This window comes from Condylura cristata, unplaced genomic scaffold, assembly GCF_000260355.1.
Source record: "Condylura cristata isolate star-nosed mole 26May11 unplaced genomic scaffold, ConCri1.0 scaffold00033, whole genome shotgun sequence".
NCBI lineage: Eukaryota > Metazoa > Chordata > Mammalia > Eulipotyphla > Talpidae > Condylura > Condylura cristata.
The window spans coordinates 5646231-5667902 of record NW_004567134.1 but is presented as its reverse complement, the minus strand read 5'-3'; the positions used below and the strand labels follow the sequence as shown (position 1 = coordinate 5667902).

The following is a 21672-nucleotide window of genomic DNA, read 5'->3' as shown; positions in this document are numbered from 1 at the left end:
GTCACGACCACTTACACTGGCTCTTTGGGGTATTTCTTCTTTTCAGTAATGCAGGGATTGCTGACTAGGTCCTAAATTCACAGCCATAGCCATTGCCAAACCTGAGAGCAAATGAACGTTCTAACAGCATGACATAGCTTTTATATACACCTTCTAATTTAACCCTTGTGATCCTTCATAGCGTATCATTTATTGTTGCTGCTTCGTATACAAGAAAACAGAGGCACAAACAGATCAACTTACTTGTCCAGGTTTTCCATGGGGCACTTACTCTGGAGCAATGGTGCTAAGATTCAAACCCAAACTACTGGAACCAAGTGCCCATGTCATGTCAGTCTACATGAGCATTTCTCTGTTTCAGCACTAAAAGCTCCACATCCTTGAAAACCCTCAGTCTCAGGGAGGGGGGCTGCTCACCCTAACTGGAACTCATACGCTGGGTCATTCAGTATTTTGGAAAGCAGATGTATGATTTTAAATTAGATACTTGATTTCTCACATCTGCAGAGAGCTGTAGTTCAGCTGAAGGATCGCTAAATCCTTAACTACTCAAAGTGAGGTCAGTGACACCATCTTGGAGCTCAGCAGAAATGTAAAATCCCAGCTTGTCTAGACCTGCCCAATCAAGGTCTGCATGTTAATAAAAACTTCAGTAATGTGTACCACCGTGATCCCCAGTCAGCTGGTGTCACTTAGGTCTCTCGAAGCTACCACTATAAGTCTCTATAGAAAGGAGGGGCCCGCCTTTTAGAGACCCCAGGGGAGAAGAAGAGGACAGCACAAGGGAATTCGTAATCCGGTCTGGACATCATGCCATGGCCTGATTTCCCTAACAGGACACAGTTGTTACAGGAGAAAGAACATTCTAGGCTCTGACTGTCCTGGGTTAGAATCATGAGCTTACTTTCTGGGTTACACCTGAAATGAGCCAGGAACACATCGGGCACAGAATGTGTCTGAGAGTAGTTTCCAGCCACCCACCTCTGTGGTTCTCAATTCCTCTGTCCTGTCAACAGGGTTTTACAATGAATAGGCAGATGCTATTGAAATAATTAGTGGTAGCCCCTAGCAGACTGGGACAGCCCCAACTCTGCCAGTGGTGACCCATCACCTGCTAAAGGGGATAGGGAAGTCAGGGAATTGTTCAAGGAAACAAAGAAATCCAGCAGGCCCAGATTGTGAGGTGCTCACAATCTCCTTACCAACTAAGCAACTTAAAGTTAGGGAAATGAGACAACCTCAAAGCAGTCATTCACCAGAAGGTTAGTATTGAGGACCCCATACAACTTTTTTTTTTTTTTTTAAGCAAGAAAATGTACCTTAAAGCCATCTGCCTTCTGACATTCCTTTTAACTGATAAAGCTTCCTTCCACTAAGTTACAGCTCCGTCCTTCCTCAAGGAAGCTCATTAAAACACCCACTAGTAATCATGGGCCTCTCCCTATGGCACATGGCAAGGCTTTTCCAGCAATTACTGCAGCACAGCCTCGAAACAAGAGCACCCTAACTTATGAACTGTCGCAGGTCCTTTCAAGCAGACTCTGAGGGAACTCCTTTTAATAATTTCATACAGGAAGGGTGGAATGCTTTGCCTTAATTTTTTTTTTTTAAATAGCAGAGCCAGACAGCCAAAGAAATCAGTCTTTAAAAGTCCAGAAACACATAGAAGGGTAGATAAAAATCGATACCAAATCCCTCTTCCCTTCCTGAACAACTATTAATAAACTCCCTCAGCTTTCAATATGTCTACCCCCATTAGAGTCTTGGAGAGGAAAGAATAGGGGCAGGCAACCTTTATGTAGGGGTCCTAGCCTGCTCACCTTCTCTCCCCTGCCTCTGCTTCCACAATGTCCCATTGTAAAAGAATAATGACAAAGAACAGATTAGGTGCCTGTCACCCTACGGTATTAGGCACTAACTGAGGAAATAACTAAATGCTCTCTTTATTAGGACACTAGAAACTTCTGCTGGAATGCTGGACTGTATGGCTGAACATGTATGTCCAAGCTGATGTTTTTATAAACTTCACTCTTCCTAATTCAGTTGATTTTTCACATCCTCATAACAAGGCTCTTTCATTTGGTGCGTTGCAGATTATGAAGCTTGCACTCACATCTCATTCATCCCACCAGACAAAACTGAGGTATAAAAAGAAAATTGGACACAAAGAGAGGTTTCATAATTGGTCCACATTACCAGAAAGTGGCAAAGGAGGCACTTCAGTTAGGAGGATAGTTGGGAAGTTGCCTGAAACTTTTCAGTTCTACTCCTTTCCTTCTTAGTTGTATCACCCCTAAGCAACCGTCTCACTGATAATGGAGACATTTTTTGCAGACACTTTCTCATTTCAAATTCTACTTATTATGCTACATGGGAGATCTCCATGCAGGTCCTTGGTTAATTTGACCTGAGATCTGTTTCTTGAACCTGCCTTGGAATTGGCAGAGACCAACATCTGTAGAACATGTGGTATAGCTTGCTTTGTCTGCGACCTCCACCCCAGAGTCAGAGGCCCTCGTGGGTGGGGGGAAGAGAGAAGCCAAGCAAGGTTATTTCTTGGCCTTTTTCTGTAGGGAAAGCTGAATCCTTTCCTTCAGTGTCTTCAGATTGGCATGATTCAGGTCCTACCAGGAATCCCTTGGTCCTGACCTCCAAGACTCTATTTCATGCATCTGACATCTGCATCTTACAACTACTAGTTTCTTGAAAGTGCTAATCTCTGAGTGCTGACCTTCATTCCTCATGTGGCCTAAGCTCTTTTCATCCATATAACAAGGTGTCTGCATTTAAGACCTGATTTATGAGTTACTTAGCATGGTTTCTGTTTGCTGGTTTGACTACAACAGATATATAATCACTTTCTCAATTTTAATGCATTTGTATATTGAGTGTGATATAAAGTAAAAAAGTAAGAATCAAATGTTACTGATGGCTTACCATGTATGTCCTGGTGCTACACTTGTATGTGCCTTGTACAGCTTAGTCCTCAAAATGGAGCTGTGGGAAACATTAGTATCATTATTCCCCATTTACAGAAAAATTGGGTATATAAATTATCAGGTCATTTGCCCAGAGACACATAAAAAGTAAGTGGCCATTTCTTCCTCTTTAACAGTCAGGAATTAAGACCAGTTCTATCTTGAACAAACACTGACTGGAGACGGTGCTGTTCTGAAAAAAAAATTGAAGAATCTGTACGAAAATGATTCAATGTTATTTTATAAGCACTGAGGAAAAATCTACTTCAGCCTTGGGAACATCGAGGCAGTACAGAAACTCTGGGTGCTGTCTGGAGTCAATTCATGTCTTCTAATTAGTATTTTTTTTCTGATTATCAATTATCTGATATAAACAGATGAGCAGAATTAAAATTAAAAAAAACAATGAATTTTGTTTAGATCTCTATTATTAACTGTGATTCCATAAAGTGAAAATACAAACATATCTTAAATCCCAATCATATTCATTTATTTCTTTATCTATTAGCTGGACCATTTTTATAGCATTATTATTCTAAATAATCTTTCACTCATTAAAAATTTCCACTATGCTGTGCTGTAAGGAGCAAAAAGTACTGAAGAAAGTCTCAGAAATACTAAATTGGAGTCTTGGCCTTCAGATTGACTCACTGTGTGACCTTGAGAAAGTTGTTTTAGTCATCTGAGACTCAGATTCCTCATTTAAAAATAGAAATAATTATATTTTGTCTACCTCCTACAATGGGTCATTTTGAGGATAAAAAAAGCATAACGTTGATGTATTTTGAAAAATACACACATTGTTATACAAGTCTAAGGGATCATGTTTATTGAAGCACGTTTATATTCATTATTGCATTTTTATCCTCAGCAATCTGCCACAAGTACTTTCTCTCATCAGCAAAATGCATGAATATGAAAAGGTAAAGAATGATTTTACAAAAGGCTTGCAAAGAGTTGTCAAAATTATCTCCATTTTCTTCAACCTTCAGAAACGTCAATCTTTGAAACCCATTGCCCTTCTGAGCATTTTTGATTACTTCCACATAGGGGGTGTTCCCTCCTACCTACCCCAGACTTACAAGAAAATTCCAACATTACAGGTAAATTCACTGAAGACCAGGGAGGCTGAGAACTGTAGTTGTGATTAGGTGAGTTGGAACAAAGAACCAATCTACCATCTTATAGGATGATTTTAGGTATTTTTCAGAAAATTTTATATATTGTTCTCAATAGTCTATAGATGATATCCCTTTTAGCCTCACACAGAAGAGCCCTATAAAGAAAGAAGGAAAGTGAACAGAAAAGAGTGTGGAATTCCTTACATTTATTTGAAATTCAGCTTTTAAGAACTAACTTTTCAGAATTTTTCAAAAACTGTTAATGTTAATATTCAGGAGAAAAGACTGTTTCTCTTCTCATCATGCACACCCCAGTTTTCATAGAGAATAGTAACCATCAAGGGTCTCCTAGGGAAGATACTCATCCTCTCAATCTTCAGCACTCATTCCTTCTTGCACATTCTACAAGTTTTTGCAAGTACCTTGGTGCCTGGCCCCCAACTGAGTGGGGTCCATATTCAACAACATTTGTACTAACGGAGCCCCAACTCACAGCCTGCATCTCCCACCAGGCAGTGATGCTTAGGACAGAGTTGTGCTCAGAGCATTGAGCCTGACAATACTGCCAGTTTCAGTTCTGACCTTGGCCACGTTACTTGACTCTTTCCTCCCTTCTTACAGAAATATGATATTGCTTGTGGGCAAAAAACACTGAAAGGCTGATGGGGCCCCGTCCCATGCAGGGCTCCCATGGAGTTTCTATGTGTTTCAGGGTTTGGCAAAAGAGAGGATTTCCTGGACATATCTTCTGTATTAACGGCTGAGCAAACCTGAAGTTCATATTCAAGGAAGGCGGACTCCCAGCTGCTTCATAATGATTTTAATACTGCAACAGAGCAAAGCTTCTTCCTATTTTCAACCCTAGCAATTTGGTTCAAGCATGATCTCAGCCATTTTAAGCTTTGATATTTCTAGCCACCTTTTATGCTGTATTTTTTCTTAATGCCACCAATCATGTGTGAAATTCTGTTGCAAAACTAATCTTTGTGGGAAATGATATGTAATGGCTTCTTTAAAGAGAGACAGAGTGAGTGTGAAAAAGAGAGGGAGAGGAGCAGCAACTATGACCTTTCTCATTTTTTTGACATGTTGTTCATAGTGTAATACAAATGGAAATGTCTCTTTCTCAAGGTCAAAGTAGAAATAGATTTCTGCCTATACAACTATCACTTTCTTAAGCAGCAAAAGCCTAGAAAATTATCATTGTAACTTGCCTTTTTTAAAACACACATATATGTAATAACTATTAAAAGTGAAAATCAGCTGTCCTAAAAAAATAGTTCAATGCCCATCAATTTAAATACATATTTAATGTTATAGCTATCAAAATGATTAGAAAAGCTATCTAATCATAGCTATCTAATCATCTTTATGATTAGATAAAAGATATGACCAGAGATGAAACCTTAGGAATTTATATAACAAGGCACTAGTTGATGATCTATGTTCAACACACACAACACACACACATACACACACACACGTCAACATCCTTATCAAAGGATGCTTCAATCAAAAGCAGCTGTGACCAAATCTAGACAGGAAGTCAGAAAGCACTAATTTAAATTTTCATTTGTTGTTTTTTTTTTGGAACAGTTATACCACCCACAAATGGTTACTTTGAAAGTCATCATTATCTCATGAATTTTGGAACTTAACCCTGAAATAAATACATCTAATTTCCATATAATTATAGGAACTAAGAAAGTCTTTAAAAAATACAAATATTTTTAGTTCAAATTTAAGGGTATATAATAAGAAATCCATGTTACTGGCATGTTGATCAAATGTGGTTCCTTTAAATAAGAACTTCCTATGATTAAAAACAGAACTGTCTTCTGAGAAGTCTTTATCGTATTTGAAGTTCTCTTAGATTTCAGGGTCCTGCATATGATACTTTCCAACAGTTCTCACCTTTATCACCTGTCACATTCTCCATGCCTATTATGTGGTAATTTATTGCAGGCCACTTAGATTCATTTGTAATAAAATGGAGCGGTAATGCCTTCGAACTTGAAAAAGGGTAATCTAGACTCCCAAGTTCCTTCCTGAATTACCTTCTCCCCTGTCAGCCTCAGGAAGACAGAAACATTTCTGATGTTTAGGACGATTCTCATGGACCTAATTCCCCCTAACAGATCACTCAGTACAAACTAATTAGGACAAGTTAAATGTTTCCACTAAAAACACACACCAAAAGAGAAATGTATTTCTTTGCTGCTTTCTGTTATCTGCACATTTCCTTCCTCGTCACCTTTCCACTTAACTGTTTTTCTAACATACTGCTTTAGAGGTGAAACTTGATGGTCCAGTCACAACCAAAAGTGTGAATGCTGACTTGAGAATATTCTAAACATCCCAGCGGAAAAATTAAAGTCCTTCCTAGAACAGTATACAAACTTGTGTATTATAGGCAGGGTGTTTTTTGGATTAGAGTTTTGTTATTAGTTTTTTTTTTTCTTTTTCCTAACTACAGTATTTAAAAGCAACCTCAATTACTTATTGCATGACATGATTGTCAAACCTGTATTTTTTTCTCTTTATCTTAGCTGTTTTAAGGAAGACTGTTGCCCTTCAGCACTAGCTAAAACTGTGGAGGTCATCATATTTCCTAAATTTTGCTCACTCTCTTCTCCAGGTTTAATGAATACATATTCAACAGCAACATTAAGTGTGAGATCTAGTACCTCTCACTTCTTTCTGCTCATTTATTTAAGGCATATTCTTTCTTTTTTCCCCAGGAGCACGATGGTGGAGTCAGTCCCGGCCCCTTCCTGGCTGTAAGCTCACCTGAGTCTCCCTCATCTGACAATATCCTGATTTTCAGTCACACAGACTTTCCTCAGGTCCATCAGCCTCCCATTTTCTCTCTGGATGGTGAAGGGTTTCAACATGGCAGCTCTCTGGTCAACCATGGACAATCGATGAGGTTGACATGACCACTGACAACAACTCATCCCTCCAGCTGTGGAGAAATGTGTTGGGCCAGATGGGAAGGGGGAGATGGCTCAGACACAGAGATAGTACACAGTTACCACCCCCCACCAGACTCTGAAAAAACAGCATGGATGCACTCAAGCAGAGAAACTGTCCTTCACACCAGCTCACTCCTCTTAACCATACTGTAACAGGCGTGCAGGTCTGTTATATTAAGAACCACCTATGGCCTCTTCCTGTTGAATCTAAAAGAAGTTTCTCAGCTGCCTTGCTTTTATCTTTGGATAAATTATTAATGAATATTCATCCTTAACATATGTAATTTTTAACTATGCAAAATACTGATGGGGGTGGAATGGGTAACTTCATAAGTATTTATCATTTTCCCTTCCTTTTACAGTAAATCCTGATCAGGCTACTGACTGGGATTTTCCTCTTTTCTTTCTTCCATGTGAACCTTATTTTTAACTCCAAGTAATGAATGCAAGATCGATAGAATAAGTAACAAAAGTATCCACGGTGACTGAACAGCAAACTCTTAAATCACTGTGCAGTAGGTGCAAATGAACAATTATCGAAAACACTGCACTAAAATTTCAATAGGAGATAAGAGTGAGGCTTAAGTCATTAAAAGGGTCCATTAGTCTTCTAAGTCTGAGACAGCACACTCAAAACATGAGCTATTCTTGAAAGCTGGAAATAGTACCTACTCCGCCAACTTGCACAACACACTCACAATGGATTCCAGCTTGGTAAGGACAGGTCCTCCCATCTAGCTCATAGGGGAAGGAGGTGGAAGGCACAGCCAGCCTGTGCAGGCAATGATTCGATTTTTCAGTTATATTTGAAGAAGGGTTGTACAACCCTGACAAATTAGATTATTTATAAGGGAAGTAAATCTCCTGCTTGCATATCAATGCACTGGGTATTACAACATCACCAAGCTCTTCATCACTCCCTGCTGGGGACGCAAATAAAAGACTTCTGACACTTCTACTCAATTCCCACAAATCACCAGAAAAGCCCAAGAATGCAGCTTCATTTCCCTTTGTCCCTTTTCCCCTGACTTGAGCAACCATCTGCAGTTCAAAAATGAAGAAGAAAGTATTGGGGAACCAAATTGCAAAGTGAAAGCATTGTTTTCAAAAATTACCCGAAATAGCTAAAATTTTGGATACACACACACACACACACACCACTCCCTACACATACACACAGAAACCGAAATGCAAAGTCTTAGAGGTTTGCAAAAAGAATGTTACTGATTTTCACCTGCCCAGAGTGCAATGCTTAATTATTCTCGCCCTAGCTTGTGCACCACACAGTTATTCAAGACAGGTGGGGTCCCAGAATTCTGGAGGTTTAACTGCTTGAGTCAGGGACTGCACAACAGAACCTGAAAAAAACAGCATTCCTAAATACACACGATTTCCTCCCGGAATAGAAAAACATATCTCATGCTGGAATTATGGTAAGACTGAAGCATGCTCGTGACACAGGGCAACTTTAGCTCTGCCTTTAATCCAGTATAGTTTCGTCTGAAGTAGGACATCACATTTCCATCTGTACTATTAAAACTTGCATTACACAGTGAATCACTGTGCTTTACAAGATGACCTGACTAGCCCACAGATCCTATGAGCTAGCTAGCGGGGAACATTTCTCCAGTGGACCCATGAGAATACAATACACCCTGGCTGACCTCTGCACAGTACTTTTATACTGTACCAGTTCTCCGCAAAGCTCCTTATCACAGAGATAAGGAATTGTTGCAAGAAGCTGAAAGTTAAAACTAAAATTACAATCTACTTCCTGTTCCTCAAATATCATTAGAGACCAAACTTTTATTTCATCCCTATGATGTATTATCTTCACGAGCTTTTCCATTTACCTAAAAAAAAAATAAAAAAAAAAAACCATGGTAAACACTTGCCAATAAATAAATGTACCACCTCTGCTATCCTTCAGAAGACGTTTGACGCTGAATTCTGCGTAAATTTGAACATGAAATGAGAATGTTGCTTCCCAGATAATTTTAGTTATTTTAAGACTTCTTTTCTAATATGACACAAATTATTGGGAAGAAAAAAAAAAAAACTGCTGTCAAGACAACTAAAAGCCTTTGCAACTTGAGTTCATTTCATACTTTCACATGTGTTTCAAAGGTTCGAGAAAACAAAACAGAGCAAATAGTACACCCAGAAATAAATTCCCAAGAAACCAATACTGCCCAAACCCAAGTTTACCTAAATGCCCTTTAAGCAGAAAAAATGACTCTAGGTTTTATATTTCTAGCAAACCAAGAAATCCGTCAGAGAAGCTGCATCCTGGAATCCTCCCCTAGCCCCTCTCCAGTGGCTCACAAACCTTTTAATATCAGATAGATGCCCTGAGGTGGTGACACGAGATGGAACTTACACAAGGAAAGCATAACTTCAGGGAGAAGGAAAAGGTCTTCAGTCCTAGTCCTTGGATGCGTCTCATTGAGCGCAGGGGCTCTCTCTGCTTTCTCTCCTAACAGTTAGTTGCAACGTTCCCGTGCAAATGTACAGCTCCTAGCACGCTTGCTGGGCGCCTCGATCACCCAGACCTAATCCTCAAAATGTTTTCTAAAAATGTAGGCAGCTCAGCTGAAAACCTTAGGGAGGAATCCACCATGGCACACAATGAACGGCACGAATATTTCACAGCTCCGAGATCTCTGTGGGTTTAAAATAATACACATTTCGTGCTAGGCTGTTCTAACTAGTAAGAGAACTGGCGGTGGTATGGAGGAGTGTTCTGGGCTGTTCCACCAGGGCACACCAAAGATTTTTCCTTTCGCCCTCAGAATTAGGGAAAAACGCAAATGCTTCATGAAACCTGGCTATTGACTAAGCTTCCCCAGCTTCAATAGTATGGGAACTTTCTTTTACATTCCATTGAGTTAGCTCACGACTTCCCACGCCACACCATTCCTCCTTCACCTAGCTCAAAAAGCCAACTTCATGCAGACAAATCAAGGCAAAGTTTATCCACCCCCACCCCCGTCTCTTATCTTTTCCAACTTAAACTCATCCACGACCAATCAACAGCCCCAAAGGCAGCACAAAGGAAGCTTTTGCACCGGCTCCCGGGAGGTGGGTTAAATGTAATAAATCCTCACGGCTTCAAGATTTTTGTCAGGGCTCGCCGGCACAGATGAAGAGCTGGGTACCCCCAGAATTGCATCATCAGAGTTCACACTCACCAAAATACATTATGTTTCTCATTAATCCTACAGCCGGAATCCCACCGCGGCGTCTTCAGCATCAGCTCGCACCCAAGGCTGATGCGCAGAGCAGAGCCGTTTCATGCTACAATTCGGTGGAAACGTTCCCGGCGTGGAGCGCGGTGAGCGCCGAGCGTGCCTCCTCCGCGGGATGAGCGCCTTGCAGGCTGCCTTTCCCGGGCTACGATCCCCGGCGGCTGGAGCGTGCGCTCGGGCTGCCTGCTGCACTGCCCATCCTTACTGTAATCCGACTCCTTGCGATGTCCTTGCCGCGCCTGTGACATCAGGACTGAGAGTACTACAAACAGACCCCCCCACCCCACCCCACCCCACCCCCGGTGAGCGGCGGCTCCATGAGGTGCTCCGATTGCCTGCCCGGACCAACCATGGCTCTCGGGAAGCTTTCGCGAGCCCAGAGACCCGGGAGGGGGCGGAGTGAGGGGCGCGGGAGGTTCTCTTAAAGAGAGAAGGGTCTATGGAGCCACACAGGAGCTCACAGGGGAAATTCACCGCCGGGCGGGAGGGGACAAGGTGAAGAGAGTTCTGCCATGAACATGTAATTAGACACACTTTTATCCCGCCCCCTCCCGTAAATGTCATCATTCTCCACAAAATGTAGCTCCCCTCCCAAGTTAAGAAGGCGGTGGGAAGAGAAGTGGCACCCTGTGAGTGCCTGCAGTTGCTTTGCTGAGGGCTGGAAGGGTTGCTGTTCTGTGTGATGTGTAGACCTAGAGGAAATACAGGCACTCGAGGGACAGGCCGAGGGTAATTGAGGTTTTCACTTAGAAATGGTCAGATCAACAAAAGCCGGCAGTTGGTGAAGTTATCTTTATTTCTGAGTATTTTCTGAGCTAGGTTGCTGGAAACATGTAAAGGAAAACAGTGGGTGATAAGTCACCTCCCAGATGACAAGATCACATTTGCCCCCTCCCAGGCTGCAATGATCTTTGACCTCTGAAGGGGAGAGACTTTTAACCCGAAAGGCAACCAGGACTGGGTCATAATTCAAATCTGGCCACCAGAATAACACACACACACACACACACACACACACACATTCCCATTAAATTTGAGATGAACAGTCAAGAAAGGCAAAGCTTAGCAAAGCCTCTGGCTCCTCCAATGGTCTAATGAATTGCAGTCCTTATCTTACACAGAAAAGGATGTTAGAAAGAAATCCCTGAAAGCTGTGCTGATTAATACTTAAATGCTCAGCATGGGAAATAAATCCATCGAGCAAGTTCAGTTCCCTAAGAACTTATCACTATGGAACCCAACTAACCTACTGGACTATTCAACCTTCAAACTATCTACAGAAATCCAAGCAGAGCCCTCCCTGGTGGCACAATGGGTTAAAGCGCAGCATTCCAAGCTAGCCAGGGCAGCACTTCAGCTTAGTTCTTTCTCTGGCCAGGGAGGTGACCCACATGGCACAGGAGCCCTCTCCTGTCTTATCCACTGCTCCCCTCAGTAGTGTACTTCTATCAGTCTCCTCCCTACTCTGTTTCTGGTGAATCCTCTCACCCCCACACCCTGGCCTGCACCCCAGCTCTGGATGCATAGATAAATAAATCTTAAAAAAATAAAAATTCAAGAAATTCAGAACTGATGTTCAAAGAACTAGCCTATTGAGGAAAGCAATTGATATATTTTTAACTTTACAAGACAGGTTAGCAAATATGTCTGTATTTTTGAGGTGAAAATATTCAAGGGTCTGTCCTTGCACAATTCTGTAGGTGTTGGTGAATTGAATACATGTTGGAACTAGGGGCTGGAGGGCGTAATAGCTGCACAATCATGGGGGAAAAAAAAAAGTTGATCCCCTAGTTCCTCCCTGTGAAAGAGCAGAGGGTGAAATTCCTCCTCTCATTATTTATTATAAGAATTTGTGACTTTGAGTAGGTACACAAATGTATTCAGAGCACCACAATCTTGGGATAAAGCAGACTAAATTCTTTCAGAAATACTACTCATTTGAAGCAATTTGGAGGAAGAAAATAGTTAAGGATATTTACGTTACCCTTTTTACATTACAAATATGAAGAACGTTACAAGGAAAGACATAAGTGTTTTTCCTTTTGGACAGATGGAAACCATCCAAAAGTACAATTAATGGTCCTTTCCTCAGGCAAAATAACCATCTGTGGCTGAGCTTATTCTGGAAGCTCATCAGTAGCCCTGACCTCCTGTATGGGGTAGGGGGCAGTGTAGCTTAAAGTTAAGAGCTTTTGGTCCCTGTCAATTCCTGTAGTTCAAAGAGCAAGAGTGTAAACGAGATTGTAAACGAGAGATTTGAGACAAGTAAACACTATCTTAATAAATTGATCACATCCATGTATTAGCATAACTTTTTCTGTTACAAGTTGCGTCCATTGATGTCATTTCTTGCTCACAAATTGAGATACAGGCATTGGATTTTTTTTAATGTTACCTAGCACTCAGAGAGGTTAAGTCACTTCCTCAATGATGCAGTTGTTTTACTGTTAGTATATTGAATTAATGTCATAGTCTCCAGCAGGTTTCGTTACTCAAGGAAATAAATTATGTATTTCTTATTCACCATACCTCCGATAAAATGTCTTTCCCAATCAAATCATGTCACGTGCATGTTCAAGGAAAAAAGTATATATATATATATATATAATTCATGATCATATGTGTGTATGTATATATATCTATATATATATATACACATATGATCATGAATATACAGGCTGAGAGTATTTCAAAATAAAACATTCCAATCTCTGCCTTGACTCTGAATATTACATCTGGAAGTGCAATGGAAGCTTCTGAAAGAATATAGCACCCAAGAGGCCACTGGTCACGCAACAGGTCACACAAAGGTGACCTGTTCCACCAAGAAAGAAGGTGTCCTCTCTACTGAAAGCCGTGTATTCCACCCCTTCCAGTTAAGGTTATCTGGAATGTCCAGGCCTCACATACAAAGGATGCTTATCTCTAGATTATTTTTTAATTTTGTATTGTCTTACATAAATATATTTGTATGTATTATAAAGGAAAATAAAGCTCTTTTTATTTTAAAACAAAGCAACATATAAATGAAGACACAGCTGTTGCTGATTTAACATGGGGTCATGGGAATTCCCACTGGGCCTGAGAAATGCCACCTCATGTCACCACAAGGACAGGACTCAGCAGCTTCTAGAAAAGGAATTGGTTCTCACCTCTGCCCTTATTCTCTCTCTTAGAAGTTCTGATAAGCTGGGAGAGCTTCCCACTGCACTTGCAGCTCCAGTCATCCAGAGTCAAGACAGAGATTAGAATGTTTTATTATGAAATAATCTCAGCCTGTGTAATCATGACCATATGTGTGTGTATATGTGTATATATATATGTGTGTGTGTGTGTGTGTATCACATATATATATATATATAATGTGTGTATATATATTATATATATATAATTTTTTCTTGAACATGCAAGTGACATGATTTGATTGGGAAAGGCTTTTCATCAGAGCTATGGTGAATAAGAAATACATAATAATTTCACTATTAAAATAAAAGACTCCCTTTAACTAGTCATGAATTTGGAGTTAAGGCATAGCAAGAAGAGAATTTTCTCTCTGAGAGTATCCAGATAGCTGCCTGCTTCAGTCACACATACTCAGATCAAAGGTCGAGCAGAACCGTTGTTCCTGCTCTCCCTTCTCAGCATTTCAGATGATGGCCTGTGTCCCTCCCCCAGCACTTCCTAACCTCATCTCCCCAAGCACTTCTTACCATGTATACACTATGACAGACAGCTGCCCATTTTGATCTTTCTGCAATGGAATGTAATCTCCAGGAGGGCAGAGTTTTTTTGTGTGTGGTTCACTTTGAATCTGCAGTTCTTTCTCATTTATTGAGTTTTTGCTCAATAAATTTTTGTGAACGAATACAACCATAGCGTGTGTAAAAACCACACTTTTCTAGATGCCTGTCATCAGTTTTTTAAGGTTGACCGTGTCTGATGTGAAGTATTTACGCAAATTGATTCTTTCCATGCTTAGCAGCCGCTGTTCCCAAATCCGTGCCACACGAAATGCTGGGTGGGAGTGCTGGGATGAGCTTGCCAGTCCTCTCAAGTCCTTAGAGCTGGGTGCAGTTCAACCTGCCTCGCAGAGCCCAGCACACTTATGCCTCCTCTTGCGTCTCCCTGAGCTTTAGTTCAGTCTACTTTCATGCCACCTTCAGAGTAGCAATAAATTTGATCTGAAGTCCTTGAATCCAAGGTTTGCCTGAATCTACTCTAGTCTCTATTTGAGATCTACCATATATTTTTTAAACAGATATGATCAAGTCAGCACCTCAGTATACCTCACTGCCTTCGTTTCACCTGCTAGGGCCTGAGTCCTTGCATACAAGCTCCTGGTTTTTTCTCTCTCTGTGAATATGCTAGCCATCACCCTCCATCCAACCCTCTTGTGTGACTACAGTTCCCCTGCACACTATATTTTCTCTTGGACCCCTGAAAATTCTCATTCACATTCTGGGTTTCTCCTCAAGACTAATGTCTCCTGAGAACACTCTTTACAACATAACTGAATGAGAAGCTGTTTCTGTTTTGTTTTTTCTTATATAACATTAATTCTTACAGTGTGGAAATTTCCATTGACTTGTCTTTCAAATGAAAGAGTGCTCTTTTTTTAAATCTCCATAACCTAAGTGAATATTGAATGAATGCATTCATTATCTATTAATTTATCAAATATCTATTTAATAAATTCAATATGTTTTGAATGCTACTTTGTGCTATATAGCATTCTGGAGAAAGAACACTGTGGAGTGTGCAAAGGGAAAGGGGGTCATGCCTGAGGCGCAGCAGGGAGATAATTCTGTAGCGTAAGTACTAAAGAACATATTAAGAGTTGAAGTAAAATAGATCATATGCAGCTTAATTCAGTGAAACAGGATCAAGGCCTTATCATAAGGATTTTTACTTTTATTCTGTATTCTATAAGATGCTTTGGAATAACATGATTTGACATATTTGAACAGGTTCACTATGACTGGTGTGTGGAGAATGGAATAAAGGGAATAAGATCAGACTTGGTGAAATAATTAGCAAACAATGGGGAAAAATCTAGGAAAGACAAATTGGCTTAGACCAGGGTAGGGACAGTGAGTAGAGGTAAAAAGTGGTTGAATTGTGTGTGTGTGTGTGTGTGTGTGTGTGTGTGTGTGTGTGTGTGTGTGTGTGTGTGAAAATAGGTCAAGAAGATTTCCTGATAGGTTTGGTAGGTGATGGAAGAGGGGGAGAAAGAGAACAATGGGTTATTCAAGACTTGGAGGTTGAACAATTGAAAGAAAAGAACTGCCATTAACTGGCACAAGTTGATTATAATAGACTGATGTTCAGGGAAGCAATCTGGACTTATTAACATTTGGAAGTCACCAATTTATAGTTTATAATTAAACCCACCAGACCAGATGGTATAGCCATGGTGTATAGGTAGAAAAGAGAATAGTCAACACTGAACCCTCAGGCATTACAAGAGCAAGAAGCCAGCTATGTGAGGTATTTGGTGACTGAATATGTGTTGAAAAAAAAGTTGTCTATTGAATGAATATTTGTTGATGAATGCTTGACATTTCATGGAAGGCTATTTATTTTAAATCTGACTTTGTTTGTTTGATATATTACCACTCTCTGTCAAAACAGTTTGGTAAGTGGAGAAATAAGTAACTGCCTAGTTCAACCTATCTATGTTGTGTTGTAATCAGAATTGTTTAAATTGTGTAGATACCACTACAAACTCATAAATCATTTTTACTCCTTATTCTTACTTGGTGCTTCCACTGAAATATGCCTAGAGATTCTGCTCTGGAAAATTAATTGCCTATAGCAAAAAAGAGTGGCATGTTATGATGATAAATTTCAAAAAAAATAAATTTTTAAAAATACTATAATATAAATTTCTTTCCCTCTAAAATTCCTTGATTTTAAAGAGATGCACCAAATCCCTTCTTTGTGTGGTCCTAGCTATTCTGATAGTGACTTAACAGGGGCTTACTTGCAATATTTGTGGTGCCATTGGGCACCCTTTTAGAATTCATACCTAAAAGTTGGATTTATACATTTATAAAATTGCTATTGGGTGATCATGTGAAAAAAATACTACTGTAACTGTTGATGGCATATAAACACAATTATAGAAATTTCTGTCTATCTGGATATAACATTCAAAGGGATTCTACATTTTCATTTATGCAGCAGAATTTAGAAAGCCTCCTTCCTCTCTTCTTTCATACAGACACAAGCACATAAAACACCCTTCCCCTCTTTTTACCAGTTATTGCTGCTTTCTTTCCAATAGGAATAACATGAAAGCAGAGACATGTCTACTTTGTTTATACATATTATCTGGTTTGCCAAATAGTGCCTAACAATGGGATCCATGCAATGAATTATTGTTGAGTGAATTTGTCACCTGTCTCCTACCTCTAGACAATACTCTATCCTGATCTTACTGACAATAGTTATATTTTACGGAAAAGCCCTTTTTCATCCCATTAAATTTGTCTAGATAGTTATTTTCCCCTCCTGAACTACTAGATGTTTTATGTTTTCCTCTAGTGAGGACCCAAATATTCTTTGCATAATTCTATTACAATATCCACATTGTATGACTGTCCAGCTACCAATATTTCCCAAAAATAATGAAGGTTCTTGGAAGCCACAGAAAAAGTTGCACAAATTATAATTCATTGAATGTTTTCATCCCCAGAAGATAGAAAAAGGCATGCCAAGGACATGGCATATTAGAGACTGGAACAAACATTAACATAGACATTGGCAATGATTTAGGGGGAAGTAACCTTTGCTGTCATTGGAGACAAGGCCCAGGATTACATAGACAAGAAGATATGAAAGGAATAGCATTAAGGAAGAATGAGAAATCCCAAATCTCTGGGAAGCTGTCAGCTAGGAACCAGAGGGTGGAACAACCATCAGGCAAGAGTCAGATCAGAAATTGTGTGGGCAGATCAGATCAGAAGGTCAACATGGAAGCCAAATATTAGAGTAAGAACAGAGAGTCTGACAGAGTATAATTGAGAGAAAGCTCATCCATCCCCCTAACTATTGTTTTGTGTGGCTTTTATTAGTGCAATTGCCTTGATTGATTAATAATCTTGCTACTCTTATAAAACAGAAACTTCCTTTCCAAGGCTTTCTGATGATTTTTCTGCTGTTCCCCTCCTTTCTTCTCCAAAGCCACTGAAGAAGTTGTTTAAAATTTTTAGCTAATATTTATAAGGACAACTCTGGCCTCATGTTTTATATCTATATAGACACTGTCCCTGAAAATCACCGAGCACCATGTCATAGATTTGGTAGCTCTGGAACACATAGTTTGGCCCTCATTCATAGAAAGTGAAATCTTTATAAATACCACCATCACAAACAAAGAGAAGATAAGAGGGACATAGGAGAAGGAGGCAGTGGAGGAGGAGAAAAATGTCAAGGTGTTCAACACTAGGGTTCAAGCTACTACCTTGTTCCTCAAAATATTGAGTATCTTATTTAAGGAGCTAAACTTATATCTAAAAATGTAAGTATAAACAAAGGTAGTATAAAATAAAGGTCAATTGGCTAATCAAGGGCATGTATGTAAGGTAAAAAGTAATTTCATCTTTTTTTTTTTTTTAAAGATTTATTTATTTGTGCATACAGAACTGGAGTACAGGCCAGAGGCTCAGGGGCGGCGAGAGGTTTCACCAGAGACAGAGCAGGGAACAGAACAGGCAGATCAAGGAAGTACACTCCTGAGGGGAGCAGCGGGCGGGTCAGGAGAGGTCTGCCACACCATGTGGTCACCTCCGGGGCAGGCGGGAATCGAACTCATGTGGAAGCGGCCTTCGATTCTCAATGCTGCGCTTTAACCCGCTGCGCCACCAGGGAGGGCCCAAAAGTAATTTCATCTTTTACCAACACTTTTAATACAGCTTACCAAAGATAAAGTTATAGTAGTTTCTGTTGAACTTATAAGCCTTCCGGAAAGGGTTCAAATTGAAGCATCATTTTCAATGACCCAAAGTTATACAATTCAGACATGGTTGACAAATGTCATAAAACAAAGTTGGGATTGTGAATTCTAGGTCTAGAAGACCAAGAACAAACTAGAGTACCAAAAATAAAGTTTCATAAAATATTTTTATGCAAAGTAGTTTGGAGAGGAAAGCACATAGAACCCATATTGGATGTGGCATATTCCAGGTTAAAAAGCTTGAATTTTATTTGGCAGATAATGTGAGAAGTGTTTGCTGAATGAAAACATGAGTGAGCCACAAAGCATTTCCCAGGACAGAAATGCAATAATATGCTTCTGAAGATATTTGGTGACACAATAACATGAGTTAATACATCTTGTATAGCAGGTTGAAAGATCTTATACACTCCAGAGGTTTCCAATTTTTCTTAAAATAAAATTCATTTATGGTTCTTGGGCAGCAATTTGAGAATCAGCCCTCTCCTCATCCAGACCCACAATGAATGTGCTTACAAACAAAATAGAAGAAAACAGCATCATATTGAATTTTTTCTTTTACTTCAAAAAATAAAAAAGATCCTTCATGATAAATTGAGTATAGCTCTAGTAAATTTGGAGCTTTAGGTCATGGACATTCCATTTTTATATATACTGTGATAATAACTATATACCGTGAGCTGAGAGATGGTACAACGGTGTCCCAATGTTGCAAGAATTCACCAAGTAATTGAAAGTGTTTCCAAGTGTGCATAATTCTGTGCCTGCAGCCAAATACAGAAGATGGGAATTTGTTTTGCTTTTTCTGTCAAAATGTCTAAAATACATAAAGGGAATGTGTAAATAGGAAGCAAAATATTACAGTCTCAACATTCTTTTAATTATATTTCAATTTTAATCTTGGCATTGCTCAAACATGCTAATAATCCTAAAGGCCTTTCTCTGATCATTTCAGTAAGTAAAATGACGAAATGTGATTTTTACCCTTGACTCCAAAATGTCAGTTCTGGAAATCTACAGTATTTGTCACCATGAATACCATTTAACTGCAGCAGTACCCAAAGGAACTCTGCACAGCCACACGTGAATACGACCGTAGGAACTTAATTAATCTTGCTGTCACTTCCATGATGCTTTTCATTAGTTTTGCTGCTATCTGATCAAGTGGCCTTCTCTGTATTGGAAATGGCTACCCACAGCTTCTTAGAAAAGCATTTTTCAAAGGTAAACAAAACTCACCTTTGTGGTATGGAGCTTTTAAGCAGTCTGGCATTATCACTGCTATTCTAATATGAAGGTAACCCACACGTTTCATATTTAAGATTATAAAATCACAGGAAATATAAATATATAATCTGTCTTCAATTGAGAAACTGCATAAAATCTATACATAGATTATATCTTTGGAGTGAAAGATCATATTTATTTTTATATTCTTACCAGGAATACTGATGATTAGTGCTTTTCCAGGGATGTATTGACTATAGAGAGGATATAGCTCATTAGAAATCTACTTTTGTTTCACTGACCACTACCAGTGGTAGTTAGAGTACATAAAAGTTGAATTTAACTGCTAGAACAAATCCCTCTATAAGTCATATTTTTAAATTATTGAGTTACTGCTTATATTAAGTATGATTTTACTCATATGCATTCTTTTTGGTATTCTTTTCTCAAAATTAGCCATAGTTAAATTTACTGAGAAAAAAAAAAAGAGTGATTTTATGAAATGTTATCTCATGTGAACCGTAGGAAACTTAACTCCTTGGGAGATACATGAGGAATTAGAAAAATAATTCAGTAGGAGCTGAATATATATCGTGGGCTCTGATGAACAAATGTAAGAAAGAAATGTGGCTCTTTCCTCACTTGTGGAAAACAGCCTTCAAAATAGCTCCCAGGGATTTCTGTTTTCTAGTACTCACATACTTTGAATAGGGCTAACCTTCATGTCCAATAGAACATTGTTGAAAGAACCACATATATTTTCCGAATTAGGTCATAAAAGGCAAAGGGGCTTCTGTGTCTTGCTCTTGCATCAAACATTCTGGAAGACAGCTGTCATGTCTTGAGGACACTCAAACCATCCTTTGAAGAGTTGAAGAGGGACACATGGCAATGAATGAGACTACCAGCCAACAAGTAGGATCAAGTTGCCAGATATATGAGCAGACCACCTTGAAAGTGGATCCTTCTATTTGGGTCAAACCTTCACATATCTACAGTCATGTCCAACGTTCTAAATGCTGGCTATGGAGTCTGAGAGTCCCCAAGTCAGAATCACCCCACTGAGCAACTTCAAATGCCTGACCTCTGGCAACTATATGAAATAACATATATTTTTGTTTTAAATGCAGTGTAGGGTGATATTTAGAAACAGACACCATTAACTAATGCCTCATAGAGCTTTATAGCCAAGTTATAACAATGAGACTTCTATACAGCATCATTAACATTAGCACAATGGGTCAAGTGCTAAACTGAGATATATAAAAAGGAACAAAGAGAGTATGTATCACTTTGTGTCTTAGTTTATTAATCCATGACAAAACGCCAAGGCAATGAGTGAAGGTCACCAAGGCCACCACCTAGAGACAGGTGAAGGAAGGAAAACAGCTGTGAAGGGGCAGTGAGGTATATGTTGATGGAGATTGTTACAGGCTTTAGAGGTTTGACAGGTATGAGCCAACCATGACCAGACTATTACTTAACTGCAACTGATAGAGCCAAGAGGGACTGAACACACAGTGTTGGGAGGTTCTCCTCATTTTTCTTTTCCATGATTGAAACAACACCCACTTTAGAAAAACTTTCATGTAACTGCAAGTTGAAGCAATGTATAGTAGTTTAAAATTATGATTAAAAGAGAATATGTCTCGCCCTCCCTGGTGGCGCAGCAGGTTAAAGCACAGCACTAAAAAGATTAAGCCACTTCCTCATGAGTTCGATCTCCACCTGCCCCGGAGGAGATCCACATGGTGAGGCAGACCTCTCCTGACCCGCCCGCTGCTCCCCTCAGCAGTGTACTTTGTCAATCGGCCTGTTCTGCTCCCCACTTTGCCCCTGGTGAATCCTTTCACCCTCCGCATCTCTGGCCTGTACCCCAGTTCTGCATGAATAAATAAATAAATCTTTAAAAAAAAAGAGAGAGAGAATACTTCTTTCCTTTATTTTTTTACATTTTCTGGTAGCTTCAGAATTTTATTCAAGAATCTGCTACCATATTGAGCTGTTCTATCTGGTCTTCCCTTCCACACTTAACTATACACTTGTCTTCCTACTGCACCACCAAACATGTATCATTCATACACCAAAGTGAATTTCTCTCTGTCTGATATCAAAAAATTCCCCTCAGCCTACCAGGTACTTCCACTCTCCTCCTTAACCTATTGA

The 21672-nt window shown here is 39.6% G+C and overlaps 1 protein-coding gene across 2 annotated transcripts in view; it reads right to left on the bottom strand.

Moving 5' to 3' along the window:
- The window catches only part of ZNF385D (zinc finger protein 385D), a 672940-nt gene that overhangs the window by 263029 nt on the left and 388239 nt on the right, over nucleotides 1–21672 (bottom strand). The window contains exon 1 of one of the 2 annotated variants that reach the window (XM_004692286.2): nucleotides 10266–10691. The exons of the other annotated variant lie outside the window; for it this stretch is intronic. Coding sequence (XP_004692343.1) covers nucleotides 10266–10287 — 22 coding nt within the window. The 5' untranslated portion in view covers nucleotides 10288–10691. Of the gene's footprint in view, nucleotides 1–10265; nucleotides 10692–21672 lie in introns of those variants that run through there. 2 annotated transcript variants of the gene reach the window in all.